The sequence below is a fragment of the Haliotis rufescens genome, unplaced genomic scaffold (genome assembly GCF_023055435.1).
Source record: "Haliotis rufescens isolate VD_foot unplaced genomic scaffold, xgHalRufe1.0.p SCAF_2, whole genome shotgun sequence".
In the NCBI taxonomy this organism is placed as follows: domain Eukaryota; kingdom Metazoa; phylum Mollusca; class Gastropoda; order Lepetellida; family Haliotidae; genus Haliotis; species Haliotis rufescens.
In genome coordinates this window covers 53,201,371-53,218,846 of record NW_025963890.1, presented here as the reverse complement: position 1 = coordinate 53,218,846, position 17,476 = coordinate 53,201,371, and the positions used below count along the sequence as shown (strand labels likewise).

General features: G+C 44.8%; 1 protein-coding gene across 2 annotated transcripts in view; it reads left to right on the top strand.

Annotated features, from left to right (window-relative positions):
• Window positions 1-3,479: 3,479 nt before the first annotated feature.
• Window positions 3,480-17,476, top strand: part of LOC124125429 (FRAS1-related extracellular matrix protein 1-like) — a 74,215-nt gene continuing 60,218 nt past the window's right edge. The window contains exons 1-2 of one of the 2 annotated variants that reach the window (XM_046488739.2): window positions 3,480-3,901; window positions 8,046-8,334. In XM_046488739.2, the coding sequence (XP_046344695.1) occupies window positions 8,110-8,334 (225 nt within the window). In that variant the 5' untranslated portion in view covers window positions 3,480-3,901; window positions 8,046-8,109. The remainder of the gene's footprint in view (window positions 3,902-8,045; window positions 8,335-17,476) is intronic. The other variant, XM_046488740.2, reaches the window with a different exon arrangement.

The following is a 17,476-nucleotide window of genomic DNA, read 5'->3' as shown; positions in this document are numbered from 1 at the left end:
CAGGAACAGGGGATGGACAATGTGAGTTAAGTGAGGCACGGCTACACGGGAACAGGGGTTGGACAAGGGAGCTAGGTAAGACACGGCTGCACGGGAACAGGGGGTGTACAAGGGAGCTAAGTGAGACACAGCTACACGGTAACAGGGGGTGGACAAGGTGAATTAAGTGAGACACAGCTACACGGGAAAGGGGGTGGACAAGGTGAGCTAAGTGAGACACAGCTACACGGTAACAGGGGGTGGACAAGGTGAGTTAAGTGAGACACAGCTACACGGGAACAGGGGGTGGATAATGGAGCTAGGTGAGGCACAGCTACACGGGAACAAGGGGTGGACAATGTGAGCTAAGTGAGGCACAGCTACACGGGAACAAGGGGTGGACAATGTGAGCTAAGTGAGGCACAGCTACACGGGAACAGGGGGTGGAAAAGGTGAGCTAAGTGAGACACAGCTACACGGGAACAGGGGGTGGACAATGTGAGTTAAGTGAGACACAGCTACACGGGAACAGGGGGTGGATAATGGAGCTAGGTGAGGCACAGCTACACGGGAACAAGGGGTGGACAATGTGAGCTAAGTGAGACACAGCTACACGGGAACAGGGGGTGGATAATGGAGCTAGGTGAGGCACAGCTACACGGGAACAGGGGGTGGACAATGTGAGCTAAGTGAGACACAGCTACACGGGAACAGGGGTGGACAAGGTGAGCTAAGTGAGACACAGCTACACGGGAATAGGGGGTGGACAAGGTGAGCTAAGTGAGACACAGCTACACTGGAACATGGGGGTGGACAAGGTGAGTTAAGTGGGGCACAGCTACATGGGAACAGGGGGTGGAAAAGGGAGCTAGGTTAAACACAGCTACACGGGAACGGGGCGGACAAGGTGAGCTAAGTGAGACACAGCTACACGGGAACATGGGACGGACAAGGTGAGCTAAGTGAGGCACAGCTACACGGGAACAGTGGGTGAACAAGGTAAGCTAAGTGAGACACGGCTGTGACTTGCATACCACATCCCCGTCTTCCCCGCAGACACCAGAGACACGCGCAAGGTCATTACCGTCCTTTCGGATGGAGACACCGTCGTAATGATTGCATGCGCATGCCCTAAACCCATTCGGCTTAATGCACTAGAAATATGCAGTTTTTAAATGTGCCAATTTACAAGTCCAGTGTTTGACCTCTGCCCCGAAGCAAATCATCAGAAGGGGAGACTTCTAAAGAGGGGGAAGGGGGATGAGAGAGTGCTACAGAGAGAGAGGGGGCATGAGGAAAAGGCTGTTCTCTCGTGTGTCTGATCTGGTTAAGTGCTATTCTCTCAGGTGTCTGATCTGATAAAGTGATCTCTACTATTTCTGATCTGATAAAGTGTTATGTTCTCAGGTGTCTGATCTTATAAAATGATATTTTCTCAGGTGTCTGATCTCATAAAGTGTTAGTTTCTTAGGTGTCTAATCTCATAAAGTGCTATTTTAATGTGTGTCTGATCTGGTTAGGTGCTATTCTCTCAGGTGTCTGATCTCATAAAATGCTATTTTCACATGTGTCTGATCTTATAAAGTGTTGTTTTCTTAGGTGTTTGATCTCATAAAGTGTTAGTTTCTTAGGTGTCTGATCTCATAAAATGCTATTTTCACATGTGTCTGATCTGGTTAGGTGCTATTTTCACATGTGTCTGATCTGGTTAAGTGCTATTCTCTCAGGTGTCTGTTCGTATAAAGTGTTAGTTTCTTAGGTGTCTGATCTCATAAAGTTCTGTTTTCTGAGGTGTCTGATCTTATAAAGAGCTTTTTTCTCAGGTGTCTGATCTCATAGAATGCTATTGTCTCAGGTGTCTGATCTTATAAAGTGCTCTTTTCTCAGGTGTCTTATCTCATAAAGTGCTATTTTCCCAGGTGTCTGATCTGTTTAAGTGCTATTCTCTCGGTGTCTGATCTTAAAAAGTGTTATTTTCTTAGGTGTCTGATCTCATAAAGTGCAATTTTCTCATGTGTCTGATCTGGTTAAGTGCTATTTTCTCAGATGTCTGATCTCATAAAGTGCTCTTTTCACAGGTGTCTTATCTGGTAAAGCGCCATTATTTCCGGTTTGTGGTCTAGCAAAGTACTGTACTCTCAAGTTTCTGATATTGTACGACACTAATCTCTCCTGTTTCTGATCTAGTAAAGTCCTATTTTATCAGGTTTCAAGACGACTATTCCTTCAGGTCTCAGGAACTACTAGTTCCCTTCATGACTCACCATATTCTCCCTCCACACTCCAGACAACCATCCTGCCTCTAGTTTCACAATAACACATGATGTATAGGAGTTAATATCGCCTGAACAGGATGCATATCTCACAGATACTGCTAGTGTGCTTCACTCCCAACTTAGCCTGCAACTGTGTGTGTGTGGTGGAGATGGCTAGGGGGAAGGGGGGAGGGGGGGTATGTTTTTTTTACAAACTGCGGTTGACTGTACCCATCATGTCGGAGTACTCCTATTTCATGATGCGAGTAATTTGGCTGTTACGCTCAAGTAGCTGTGCCCCATCGATCAAGACATGATCATTTTTAGACTGAGTTATACCGACCTCTCTTCGTCAAAATTAATACATTATGTCATACAATCAATAGTTTGTGCATGTTTCACGAGAAACTGCAAACACTGTATGCGCGCGCATTACTCTCTGGCAGACATCACACTTCAAGTGTGAAATACCCCCACCATATAGCTGTCAAATAACAGTAGACTGAGATATTTGTGTAAATATTTCACATCTACCATTTGTACATTTCCCGCGACACCTCCACCCTGGCCGCGGAGAAAAGACCTAATCTCAGCAACTTGTAAATATCAGAGATATTTTGGTTTATATAATGGTTAATCAGAATGTTGTGTGTTGAAATGACGAAAAGACTGTAGCAATTTGTGTTTTATGTATATCAGAGGACAATTTTTTTTATCACGAGTGGTGTTAATGTTTACATCTTCCATTTGTAGTTGTCGATATTATTAACTAACGCTCAAAGTTTGAGCCATTTTGTTATTGTCTGTGTGACCACAGTCATACCAACTCCACTGCCCAGATTGTTTTACTGTCTTTGCAAACCATCTTACAAAGTTTAAAAAAATTACAACGAAGCATACAATCATGATTGTTTCCTTAAATCACCCGTAATCCAGTTTTTACTTTCTACTGACCGGGTAAATATGTCGGTAGAAAGATTCACGACAAAAGACACGCACGAGTCTTCACCTCACGTATGATACCGAGTTAACATTTTAAATACTTCACTGAAATTAAACAAATCAGAAGAACCCAGGTAGGCCAGGGTGTGGTCGTTCGGACGAGGGTGGGGGAAACAGCGCCTGTCGGGGAGATCGCACCGTCAGGATCGTCGCCCGTACCGTCTGAAAGAGAGGCCTCCAGTCGATGTATGAACGTGAAGGCTGACTGCCGCTAGACTACGATCCCTGTTATACCTGCGAGAGCCTGCCTGCCTGCCTGCCTGCCTGCTGTAGATACCCTGACGGCAGGGGACTATACTCGGCCTATGAATGGCCCGCCCAACGCTGCTTCACAGCTAGTCCACGGACTGCACTAGAGGTGGCGAACGGGTGGATGCGAGCTGACCACATCATACACCGGATTTCTATTGAGTGTTTTCTCTGATTCTTTGTGGATTGTGGAAAAAAAATTGAAATTGTGTTTGATCGAACAGTGAGTCGTCGCTAACTGTCTTGTGAGGCTGAAGTTTGTGAATCGATGTAAAGTGTGTGGAGCTGACGGACTCGTCCTTCTCATGCACACAACGGCGGGAGTTTGCGCGTGACGAGCAGACGAGAGACAGAAAACGGCAGACGACATAGTCACACACAAAACATGGCGCGGTATAGAGGTATATAAGCGACGGGTGAGTGATCAACCATTACCATTTTATTGCATAAGACATTATTTGAAACATGTTCCCATGACGTGTGAAATAAATCTAACTTGGTGTAGAATGTACGACTATACTGGATAGTTCGCTACAAACGTTGTTTTATTATGTATTCGTCCAACAGCCAATTACACAGAGTGTGTGTATACTTTATATCTGCCGCATATCGACATTCGGCATATACATGATTAGTTCAGCAACATAGTCTCTTAACACGAATACAACAGTTATGTAGTATTGAAATCCCAAAGCATGTACTCCGCTCAAAATAACGTTGGTATTTGTCACATTCCTGTGCTTGACACCACGAGAAAGACAGACTGACAGGCCATCCCACCCCGTTCTGTATCGCCCAACTGATTGCATCTCACAAATATGTCAATCTTTACGAGTTTAAGTAATAGGCATATATAGCCACCATCTAACACTCGCCGTGCTGTTGTATCTCATCTACTACAAGTATCGGCTCAATGCGTGCCTCCTTTACTCCGCTCTCGGGCACGTAAGTCGGGATTATATAATTCATAAACCGAGCGATAAAACTCCTGTTGATAACTGGCCGGCAACCGAGGAATCATCACGTTTAGTTTGATCACCGCAGATTTAAGACTTTATGATAAGTGTCAGATTTTAATTAACCGAAGATCCCAGCTTCATGTTTATTGTCAAGGATTACAATTTTCAAGTCAGCGCGTGCTCTGCTCTAAACGCTGTGAACATTTGTAACATAACGCCGTTATACCATGGAAGGGGAAGTAAGGACTTTCTAAATACCCAACTTCTGAGTGTACAATATGCGTGAGAGCTCATCATCTAAACAACATCTATGTCGTTTTTTGTTTTTTTTAAATATTCACATTTGAAATAACCTGTATGTGTGTAAAAAAAAACAACTAGACGCTAGCAGGAACATCGACGATAACTGTGTATTGTGAGTGTGAAACTACCTTGGTAGTATGTGTTAATGTATTCCGTCTTGTTATATAAACACATTCGATATCTATCCGTTTGTTGATTTCACGAATATGGTTGTTGAAACCCAAGTCTGCTAAATTTCCAGTTTGTTGTCCTAGGTGCAAGTCTCCTAGATTTAGCGTGTTTTCCGCTGACAAAAAAGCCCCAATGTTAAATCATTTACCATTATAACGCAATAAAACCCCGGCCGGATTTCAACATGGCAAAGCATGCACCGTCGGTCTTTTATGAATAAAGTGGGATTGGGAGAGAGATGGTTCAGATTTCTTAATCGAAGGGAGATGTGGCGTTTTACGGGTATCAAATGACGAAATGTTTAACGCATCATTGTGTCGGAGGGAAGACAATTATCCAGCCACGATTTGAAATAAGGAGAAGCGATGTGATCTCTCTCGATGACTATAGTGCGTGATTGTAGGGATTATGTGTTATTGGAATGATACCAGAGAAAGGGGGACATGCCTCCTGTGTGATGGGAGCCGATCATTGCTGGGGGGTGAACCAATCCGAGCCTGTGGGGGCAGGTATATCGGCAGAGGTAGCCACCACTTCAAGCAGTCTCCATTTCAACATCATTTCCTGTCCAGAATCTTCATTTAAGGCAGCTCGTTTGAAGTTAATTATTATATCCAAAGTTTGTTAGAATCAACATGAATTACCCTTGACGATATGTGTGTTGTGTGTGCCTTGTAACAAAATACGGCTTGAAGTGTGCAGCAACACGCTACTTGGTAATTGCAATATTTGTATTACTTCAGAAGAATGTTCAATAGACATGTTTTATTTTATTTAAAGCATTAGAGGTGAAAGTCCAAATGCGTTGCTCTTAATTCGAGTTTCAACAATTACAATAACAGCAGTAAGGACGCCTAACCTCCCTGTTCAAATAACGTGACATTTTTCCTTAGCCCCTTGACGATCAAACGAGGAGAGGTGAAAGCGAAATGGCAGCGTGATAAGTTATTATACCATTGTCTCTGTGTAGCTCACATACATGCTGCACAACAGGGACTCCCCCCCCCCCCCCCCCCCCCCTCTCTCTCTGCCCCCCTGGATGCAGCTTCATAATTACTCTCCCCAGCGTGTGATGTTGCTCACTCCAGACTTCGTGGGAACGCTCATCCCGCGTCCATTGAAACCCGGCTAATCCGGACACTCTCTCAACCTCGTAAGCCAAGTCAAATTTATCATACTTGGTTATAATTTATAATATCGTTAATCCGGAAATCTGTAAATCCGAACGATGACATTTGTATCTGTTTCATTACAGACGCTGAATTCTCACATGTATATATATTCTAATATATACGTAGAAAACGGTGTATTCATGACATTGGACTAACGTTAAGTCTATGTAATCTTATGTTACACACTACCCTTCTTGCCTCAAAAATTAAACAATTATGTGGAATAGAGCTAGCTAGACTTGCTTTTGTATGCATATCTATTTTGGGTTGTTTTTTTCTCAAAAATATATATATTCCACGGTCATGGTGCAGGACTGTCCTGACATCTGTGTTCTCAGAAAAACCTGTGTTTTTGTAACGTGGAGTTACATGACATTTCATGTAATAGTGTTGTGGTGATTCTGTTTATGTGCCTTAGCCGTACCTGAATACACTCTTGCGAGGTATTGCTAAAAAGAAATCCGAGCATCCATCGTTTTTAATACAAAAATAGTTTCCCAATTATTTGTACAGAGACTTGGGAATGCGCTGTGACATGTTGCTGTTCATAGTTGTTAAGGTAAAGGTGCCAGCGTGAATATTATTCCAGTTTCATGGCTTATTTCCATTCGCAGTAATAGTTTCATCTCAGGGAATGATACCTCCAATTAGCACTGATGATGTTTACTGTTTTCCGTCAGTGACAGCACACATGTGTAGGAGGGACAAGGCCGGGGTATGTCGGCACATTGCATGTGGCCTGGATCATTGTTTACTCTGCAGGGGGCCTGTTCGTTCTCATCTACTCAGTCAGCAGGCACGGAATAAGTTATTTTCTGCACGTACACACGTTTTGTTTGATATTCATTAGGTAATATATGTTCTCCGCTGTGTACGCCGACATGGAATAAAGTATGGGGACACGTTTTCACACCTCGCAGGCGTTAAGTGTGGCGTTACCGCACCACCCGTGTCATATGCATGTGTGCATACAGCACCCGCATTGTCGTAGTGCTGCTGTCGTGGTCGCTGGAGCTGCTCACAGTGTAGTGAGATCTGTCAGTGGTTATCGGGATGCGGGCTACCTAGCAACACCGCTGTCATATGGGTACCCGGGGACCAGGTATTTAACAGTTTATATTTATGCCGCTATAATTGGGTACCCGGGGACATGCTACCTAACAACACTATCTATGCCGTTGTTATATGGGTACCCGGGGACAAGCTCCTTAACCACACTATCTATGCCGTTTTAATGTGGGTACCATGGGACTAGCTACTTAACACTATCTATGCCGTTGTAATATGGGTACCCGGGGACAAGCTCCTTAACCACACTATCTATGCCGTTTTAATATGGGTACCCGGGGACAAGCTCCTTAACCACACTATCTATGCCGTTTTAATATGGGTACCATGGGACTAGCCACTTAACACTATCTATGCCGTTGTAATATGGGTACCCGGGGACAAGCTTCTTAACCACACTATCTATGCCGTTTTAATATGGGTATCCGGGGACAAGCTCCTTAACCACACTATCTATGCCGTTGTAATATGGGTACCCGGGGACAAGCTCCTTAACCACACTATCTATGCCGTTTTAATATGGGTACCCGGGGACTAGCCACTTAACACTATCTATGCCGTTGTAATATGGGTACCTGGGGACCAGCTACTTAAACACTACCTAAGCTGTCGTAATATGGGTACCCGGGGACCAGGTTGAGGTGGGAGTACATTCGTCCAGGAAACCATGGGATGGATAAAGTGCAGCCTAATCATTCGTTTTATTAACTACACCAAGCCTCACCAGCATATTCTCACACCTCATTGGTCCACAGCTAGTTAGGGACAACCTGACCAGGTGATGATGGTCCGAGTTTGAGGTGTTTGTTGTAAGGAGGTTCGTGCTGGAGAGGTTTACCTGTGCACACCTTGGACGAAATGCTAACATGAAATCTCTATTGTTTCAGACACACGATACAATGTTCTTGGATACAATAAGCCCCCAGGACGTGTCGTAGCCAGGATTATACAATGACTATGGATACTCTACGCATAGTGATGGCCCTAGCCTTATCTTGGGCAGTGCAAGGCCAGATTCTCGTGAGGAAGCGAGATTTGACCGTCAATGTGGGGCGGTCGGTGTTCTTTGAGCGAGAGGATTTGGTGTTCGTGAGGGACAGACGCGGGGTGGACTGTCGCGTGGAGGTGGTGGACACAGACCCCATCACCCAGAGAGTAGGAACTATCGAGCCCCCGGTGAGTACAGTGTGGGTGGGGCGGGCGTGGGGGGAGGGTGGGCGGAGGGTGGGGATCAGGTTGAGAGTACTGATCACCCATGTACATGTACTGAGGATACGTATAGCTTATGTTTGGTTTCTGAGCCTTTTGGTGAATGCAAATATCAGCACGGATCTTAATTTATTAAGAGATGACACCACGAGACGATAACGTACATTTACGTATTACTTAGTACAACTTTCAGTATCCGTGGGAGTTGGGCATTCACGTAGACTCCTACGATAAACGCCTATTCAGTGCCAGTTTAGTGTCAGCACCAAGCTTGACCTTCAGCCGTGCGTGGACACAGCGCATTACACGTGATATTTCAATATAGCAGGAGAGGTCGGGCAATTATCTTTCATATCGCTGCGACGTTAAACCATTTATAACATTTAGTCTTCAGTTTGAGCTTGACTAAACAGTGTTCCATCGCATTACACCGTGGTCTGCCACGAACTAGACTGTACACACATCACCGTGTCTCGAAATTGAAATAAATGGCCTGGAGGGTACTACTTTCTGTACGTACACCTTGGCAAACAGCATCTTCTGTACAGGTAAATCATATGACTTGTATGCCAGGTAACACACCTGCTTGACAGGGGACAAAACACGGCTGTGACATCACAATTAGAGGATGGGGAGAAATCTGTCTCAAGTACCTCTCTGAGTTAGCCTGCTGCTGAGGAGGTTGACTGAGCAGCTTCAGGGGGTATTCTTCATCAGGTTTATTGAGTCGCAGCTGTGGCAGGGGTTGGGGTTGGGGAGAAGCACTAGCGACGAAGTGGCAACACTCCAGTAGATGGTATATATTTACTGCAACTGCTGGAAGCAGCGGCCACAGTTTCATAGCTGGTGGCGTGTACATAGACACATCCGCGTACAGTACGCATCGGCGTACAGTATACATCTCTAAAGTAACACGCCGGCTTACATAACGTATCTAAAGTAACCCATCGGCGTACATTACGTACCTCAAGTTACACATCGGCGTTCATTACGTATCAAAAATTACGATTCGGCGTACACTACGTATCAAAAATTACGATTCGGCATACACTACGTATCTGAAGTAACAAACCGGTACATTACGTGTCTGTGGTTACACATCGGCGTACAGCACGTATCAAAAGTTACACATCTGCGTACACTACGTATGTGAAGAAACACGCCGGCGTACATTACGTATCTGAAGTTACAAATCGGCGTGTCCGTGTGTGTTGTTAGCGTGACGTGAACCTTGCGCGTAACTCTTTGGTACATTCAAGAATTAGTCTTTCCACCAATCGTTCTTTCCACGACTCATTACGTCATGTTAGCAGTAGCAGGTAGACAACAAACACAGGCACGCACGCACGCACGCACGCACGCACACAAACGTCCTGACTGATTGCAGATTAATGTGATTTTATTCTTCACACCTAGTTATGCCACTGAATGACATGTTGACATAAGCTGTATCTGTTGCGCGATATGTTGACATGGGTTGCACATGTTGCGCGACCTGTCTGTCACGAGCATACCGAAATATGAATCAGAAGGTGTGAATCATCTGCCAGGTCCGCCAGGGGTCGCTGTGAACGGTGTACACCCCGTATGTACCATGTGTATACCCGAGTGTTCTCCAGAATCCCCTCACAACGCTACGACTCCAACTTTATTAGTCTTGATAATAGACACAGCGATCCGACACGCATACATACATAGCAATAAGGGGCGACCACAGTCACTGCAGGAGGCCTCAGGTTTACGGACTTACACTTGATACCGACATGGAGCGAGACGCACCCGACACTAAGCTTGGCTCACCAGTAGAATATAGAAACCATTACCTGTATATCGCTGTTGGAACTATCACAATAAATCCTGATACCAGTGTATCAAGTTTAAATCACGATGTCAATTTGTGACATTATTATTTCTTCTGAATTTGCATTTCTGTGTACTCATTTATACAATAAGGATTTACCGATCTGTGATTTACCATATACTAATTATGTGTTGTTATTTATTGCATGCGGTGTCGGGAAGTTCGGTGTCTTGCGTGTATTCACTGTTTCATAAGCCGGGATATATACAAGCAATCGCTACAAGCAGGCCCCGTTAACAAAGCGATGTTAGCTCGGCGACTGCCGTCAGTCTTTGCTAAAGCTTTATGCTCCACTCACTCACTCACTCACAGTTTTGCTGCAACCACTCTTTATCCAGTGTTGACAGTAATTTATAACCTTGATCGAACTACGTTCTATATGGTTGTGAGTGGTACAGGATAACCCTGACGAGAACCCAGGGTTGCGCTATCACAGCAGGTGCTTAGAGGAATTGACTTGACTCCCTCCCCTGACGGCCGTAAGCCTCGTTACCTCGTCTATCTTATACAACGTTGCCTGAACTCGGCAGCTCACGACGTTGCCGCAGTGAAACATGGCTTACAGGGCAGCTGATACAACGCCCGTCACACGCTTCAAATACATATATATTTCGGTGGGTAGGATACTACCAACAATTTCAGCGATTTCGAGATTAGGGAATGAAGATTGTTTTTATACCGTGCCAGTTATTCTGCAGCTATTCGCGACAGGCATATCAATAAATCAGTATTAGCCTACATTTCAACCAGGTTGACACAACGGACAGCCGCATGTAGAGGTGTATGAGATCACTGTCATGTACGATATAAACATAGAGGCTATGAACGTATCTTATATATGAGCATCTGAAATGTTTATATAGACACACCATTGATTTTTGCCCTTTTTCAAAATATTACAAAGAAGTTGGGAGAGAGAAAAATGACACAAAATAATTTATTCCCCTGACACGTGGAGAATTGGGAAGGCGTGTAGACATTCTTAATGATAGATATTTGGCAATGTACAAGAGATTGGCAATTTTTAGTTGACCGAGCGTCCCGACTATCGGGGTAAAATATGCCATCATTCACAGGGGCTGATTCCACCTGTCGTCATTTTAGTGATAAATTTCAACCCTTTCTCCCCAGCCACCTCACTTGCCTATCCACCCGCCATTAATTTCTCAACTTCACCCGGATACCGGCTTTCAAGAAGGTATTTTTTCACCAAGCATGCGCCTGTTGACTGTACCCTTACAGTCCCGTCGCGTTCTTTAAACAACTACTCTCGCGTTTTTAACTGCTCATTTTTGGCCGTACGTGATACGTGCAACAAATGAGCGTGTTTACCATTTAGTGTGAAGCGCTGGAACAACACAGCGCACAAATGATTCTGTAGATGCTACTCATTTTAAAGACATCTTCAAGTTTGTTAAGTAATGTTTTCATTGAAAATATCGTCCACATTCCTGCAACGAGAGGACAAAACGAAGAAACGGCAACGACTTGTTCAGGGTGTTTGTAGGAAGCAGAGAGCCCTGAGATACTCTTCAATCGAGTCAACTTTGCAATAATGCAATAGGTACGTGTACCAAACACATCTCACGACTAAGGTGAAAGTGTACCAACTCCAGCTTTCCCTTTGTATCATAACGAAGTACCTTCTCGTGTACTGAGAGGCCGACATGTCTGGGTTTCCAGAAACACGCTCCCTTCACCCGACAGCAAGTTCTAGTGAGTTGTGTTGCCTGTCACACTTTGCCATCTGAAGGTATGCACCGAGATGTTCGTGTTAATAATCCCCTTTGCTTCTTAATTTGATTCATTTATTCACATTAAGCTACGTGCGTTATTTAATTCGTATTTATCAAATTACAGACCGCTGTAGCATGGAACAAGTACTTTGGTAATACTTCATTAGGAATTAATTGCATGTTGTGTACATACTCCGAACCCTTTTAGACACCGAACATTTGATGTTAGGTCACAGAACGGAGGGGAGGGTGGTACTGAAGCGATCACGGTGACGTCGTTTGCAAAGTGTGTAGACGTAGACTGGCGTTGTCATGGTGTGTAGACGTACATTGACGTTGCCATGGTGTGTAGACATGGATCCACGTTGCCGTCGTGTGTAGACGTAGACTGGCGTTGTCATGGTGTGTAGACGTACATTGACGTTGCCATGGAATGTAGACCTAGATTCACGTTGCCATCGTGTGTAGACGTAGACTGACGTTGTCATGGTGTGAAGACGTACATTGACGTTGGCATGGAGTGTAGACGTACATTGGCGTTGCTTTAGAATGTAGATCTAGACTAACGTTGACATGGTGTCTAGACGTATATTGACGTTGCCATGGAGTCTAGACGTCCATTGGCGTTGCTTTGGAATGCAGACCTAGTCTGATGTTGTCATGGTGTGTAGACGTACATTGGCGTTGCTTTGGAATGTAGACCTAGACTGATGTTGACATGGTGTATAGACGTATATTGACGTTGCCATGGAGTGTAGACGTACATTGGCCTTGTCATGATGTGTAGACATAGATTGACGTTGTCTTGGCGCATAGACGTAGACTGTGTCTGTTCATGACCTGAGAGTATGCAGTCAGTGATATAAAACAGCGGGGGACGGTGGGTATTATCCTAACACATTAGGCGTCTGATTGCAGCCTGTAGGAAAAACTGCCGAGATAAACAATATTTGAGTTAAGCAGACGTTTTCAGTGTAATATTAATTAACTATGTAAAATTCAATTTGTGCATGTGCACCTTGATTAAAGTGAACGTGGATAATAAGTGTAGGGGAAATACTGGTACTCCCATGCGTTCACTTTGAGGGTTTGGAATTTGGCTAAGTTCAACATTTATCTACAAGCTATATGATCTGCCCGTTCTTCCATCTTCTCGGGAACCTTATGTCTCAATGATGGAGTAGCGCAACACGTTTGAGAAAAGCGGTCTTAATTTCTCTTGTATGTATGGAGAATAATGTTGTGCTGGAATCTAGATCTGGCATGTAGGATCGACAGTGCAGTATATAACATCATCATATTGAACTACTCTGTTCTACACATTGTTCTACGTATTGTTCTACACATTGTTCTACCTATTGTTCTACATATTGTTTTACAAATTGTATTACACGTAACCCAACACACTGTTCCACATATTGTTCTACACATTGTATATACATTGTTCTACAAATTGTTCTAGACACTGTTCTACATTTTGTTCTACAAAATAACTATCTGCACCGTCCCCTTCAGGGTCTCCTCTGGCTAACGAGACCTGCATGATTACAAGGATCATCCCACTGTATCTGACAGACAGGGGGGAACATATCAAATAATCTCATACAGCGAAATAGATATCGTGGCTTGCAAAACTCCCAGAATTCCTCAGCCACTGAGACATATGTTCTGTGTTCCGGTATTGCGCATTGACACGCATATTGTCATTTTATCTGACAGTTGTTTGCCATTTAATTACCAAGTCTTGTTTAAATGCCTCCCTTTCTCATTAGTATATTCCCATCCCCTCGCCTCCGTGGGTACAGCCCAGCCCACGTGCTCGTCTTCCCCGACACATTCTCCCTTTTTCACGAACATTCCCAAATTTTATGTTTTCTGCGGACCATTACGTACACGAGGTTCTGTTTTGAATGTAGTTTCTGTTCTCTTTCCGCGTTTCCCCCTCTGTGTGATACATCTAATAATTAGGATCTGTGACGCTTGGTGATTGATGAACAATTAAAGGGCTGGCCCACTCTGACAGCAGTGTCTTTATGCAGCTCGAAACTCACTACTTCCCATGGAGCTCCGAGGACACGTCCAACCGTGGCCGGTGACCACGGACAACCTCACCCATACTTGTGGCCAGGCTCTCAGCTCGCCATCCCTACTACCCTGAAAGCATGGATAGTGCCACTATCAACCACTGGTCTGTGTGACCTACCCCGGCCTCGATCTGATGATGTAAGACATAAGCTGGGTATCCGTTCCCATGTCTGTCACACACACACACACACACACACACACACACACACACACACACACAATCCAGTGGTTGACATCATGAGCATTGATCTACGCAATTGAGATACGATGACATGTATCAACCAAGTCACCGAGCCTGATCACGCGATCCCGGCAAGTATGGTTGCTGAAGACCTATTCTACACCGGATCTTCAAGGGTTCCCAACCTCGCCATGTCCCAGGCCCTTTTCCACAAAGACTTCGAAAGCGCCATGAATGTCGCATCTCCCAAACTCTAACAAAGACCTGCGATAAACTTCCAGCTAGGACCTCTCTGATCTAAACTGTTCCCTGTTACCTGTTTTGTATTTCACTACTTTCTAATGTGTTTCTGTGAACGGAGCATGAGCGCCAGGTTTACCCACACTCCACTGCAGCAAATGTCAGTAGAGCTGCAGCCTCAACACTTGGGTTTCACCCGCTGTGGTGGGACTCATTCACTCCAAGTACTCCATGTTATAATGGGTGGAAGGTTTCAAGTCAACACGGTCGTTGGTCTTCACGGGAAACTTACACCTTGGTAAAAAAGAGGTAACAACCTTGGCGTCGTGTTTACCTGGTTAGAGACATGTCGACAGCTGGTCACATATGTTCCAACTCTCCCGACATGCCGCCAGACACTGGGTGCAGACACAGGGGTGGCAGCGGAGTCGGGTTTACCTTAAACATCCTCATCATAACGCAGATCAGTTTCTATAAACGGCTTATGTTTACTCAAAGAGGAGCAAGAAAAACTAGATAAAGATTCCTTTCAACGATATCAGCGACATAGTGTCTGTGTAGGCTTTTACCAGCCATCTGAGAAACAGGCTGTGACAGCGGGGAAGTCAGGTTCCTCCCTGCATTTTACCTGTTACCTGTAACCCGTGAAGATCCGGGGTAGAATAGGCCTTCAGCAACCATGCTTGCCTTAAAAGGCGACTATGCTTGTCGTAAGAGGGGACTAACGGGATCGGGTGGTCAGGCTCGGTGACTTGGTTGATGCATGTCATCGTATCCCAATTGCGTGGATCGATGCTCATGATGTCAATCACTGGATTGTCTGGTCCAGACTCGATTATTTACAGACCGCTTTCATATCGCTGGATTATTGTTGAGTGTGGCGAAAACAATAAAGAAACAAACAACCTGTTCCCTGTCCTGTGTTACCTCCCTCCAAAACCATCCCCTCAATCCCTACTGTGCCCCACAAAGGGTGGTCTTTGCGCTGATTTATGGCGACAAAGTGTGAGTTGTGTCGTACCCTGGAGGGTCGCACCCCCTGAGTGACGAGTCGTATAAATCACCCTGTATCACGGTGACATGGACCGACTGGCTGGTCGGGGAGGGGCCGGAGGGGCGGGAGCAGGGCTTTGATCTACCCGTTTTTGTAGAGCCGTCATGTAATGCACAAACAAGCAGACTTATATCTTGTCGGCGAGCGCATTTGAACTTTAGAGGATGTAAGAGAAAAGAAATAATGGCCCATCACCCCTTTGTGACTCCGTTCCCAGTTTTACCTGGGACCTCTCATTCATTGTACTGGGGGGAATATATGACGCCAATTACATTTGTGTGTGTCGGTTTTATATGTAGCATGCGGTGTACGTAATATGTCAAGCTTAATCCTTAGCTCCTTTACGTGCAGCACGGCGCATATAGCTTCAGACCTTCCCTCTGTCGTTGATATGGCGGTCGGGTAGCCTAATGGTTAAAGCGTTCGCTCGTTACGCCGAAGACCCGCGTTCGATTCCCGACATGGGTACAATGTGTGAGGTTCATTTCTGGTGTCCCCCGCCGTGATATTGCTGGAATATTGCTAAAAGCGGCGTAAAACCATACTTACTCACTCTGTCACTGTCTGTGGCGCCCCCTTCTGTGTACGGTACGCCCTGTCTACAGCTCGTGAGTCCATTCCCTCATCAATCGCCCCAACATTCAGAAACTGTTAATGAGTGAGTGAGAAAGGTATTACGCTGCAGTCAGCAGTTTTCCAGCAGATTTAAGCCTGGTTGCCAAGAGATAAACGCGTCAAGGAGGAGCATCAAGTGGTCAGCACGTACTCTTGACATACGACGGTACAATCATGAAGGTCACTGATAGTTTATTACTCAATGAATACACATGTGGAACCAGCAGATGAAATGGCCACGAAATCCTCATTTTCGCGAGCTTATACCACACTCACTGCTACTTCCTAACTCAGCTGCTGAAGGTGAGGTCAGCAACCCCGAAAACAGTTTCATCTGTACATCTACGTGACATCGGTTTCATAACCAGTTTCACCTGTACATCTACAGGACATCGGTTTCTTAACCAGTTTCATCTGTACATCTACATGACATCGGTTTCATTACCAGTTTTATCTGTACATCTACATGACATCGGTTTCATAACCAGTTTCACCTGTACATCTACATGACATCGGTTTCATAACCAGTTTCATCTGTACATCTGCATGACATCGGTTTCATAACCAGTTTCATCTGTACATCTACATGACATCGGTTTCATGACCAGTTTCATCTGTACATCTACATGACATCGCTTTCATAACCAGTTTCATCTGTACATCTACATGACATCGGTTTCACAGCCAGCTCCACGGTGATCAGCAGTTTAACTTTATTTGTTTGTTGGCTGTTTAATGCTGCACTCAGCAATATTCCAGCTATATGACAGCGGTCTGTAAAAAATCGAGTCTGGACCAGACAATCCAGTGTTTGACGCGATGAGCATCGATCTACCCAATTGGCATACGATGACGTCAGACGAAGTCAGAGCCTGAACCCCCGATACCGATAGGCGACTCTTACAACAAGCACAGTCGCCTGTTACAGCAAGCATGGGTTGCTGAAGACCTATTACAACTCGGATCTTCACGGGTCCAACAGTTTAACGTGCTCCTGATGACCGTTAACCCTATTATTGTAACATTTGTTACTTATTATTTGGATACTGTATTAGCATTACAGTATTTCCTTTGCAAAGATTTAATAGGGTTGCTTGAAAGTGGCTGATTACATTCCTCTCTGGCACACAGCGTGGTCTGTTCCTCGTTCACTGTAATATCAATCGTAGGTAAACTTGCCCTCTCGAACTCACAACTAACTACAACACTCTGGCACGCCACGGCTCACAATTTACGTAAATCCGCAAATCCAAAACACATTGCAACGCCATCTGATTCGCACCTTGAAGAAATTTTGAGATTTCCTCGATTTTTCGTCGAAGGAAGAAAAACAAAGG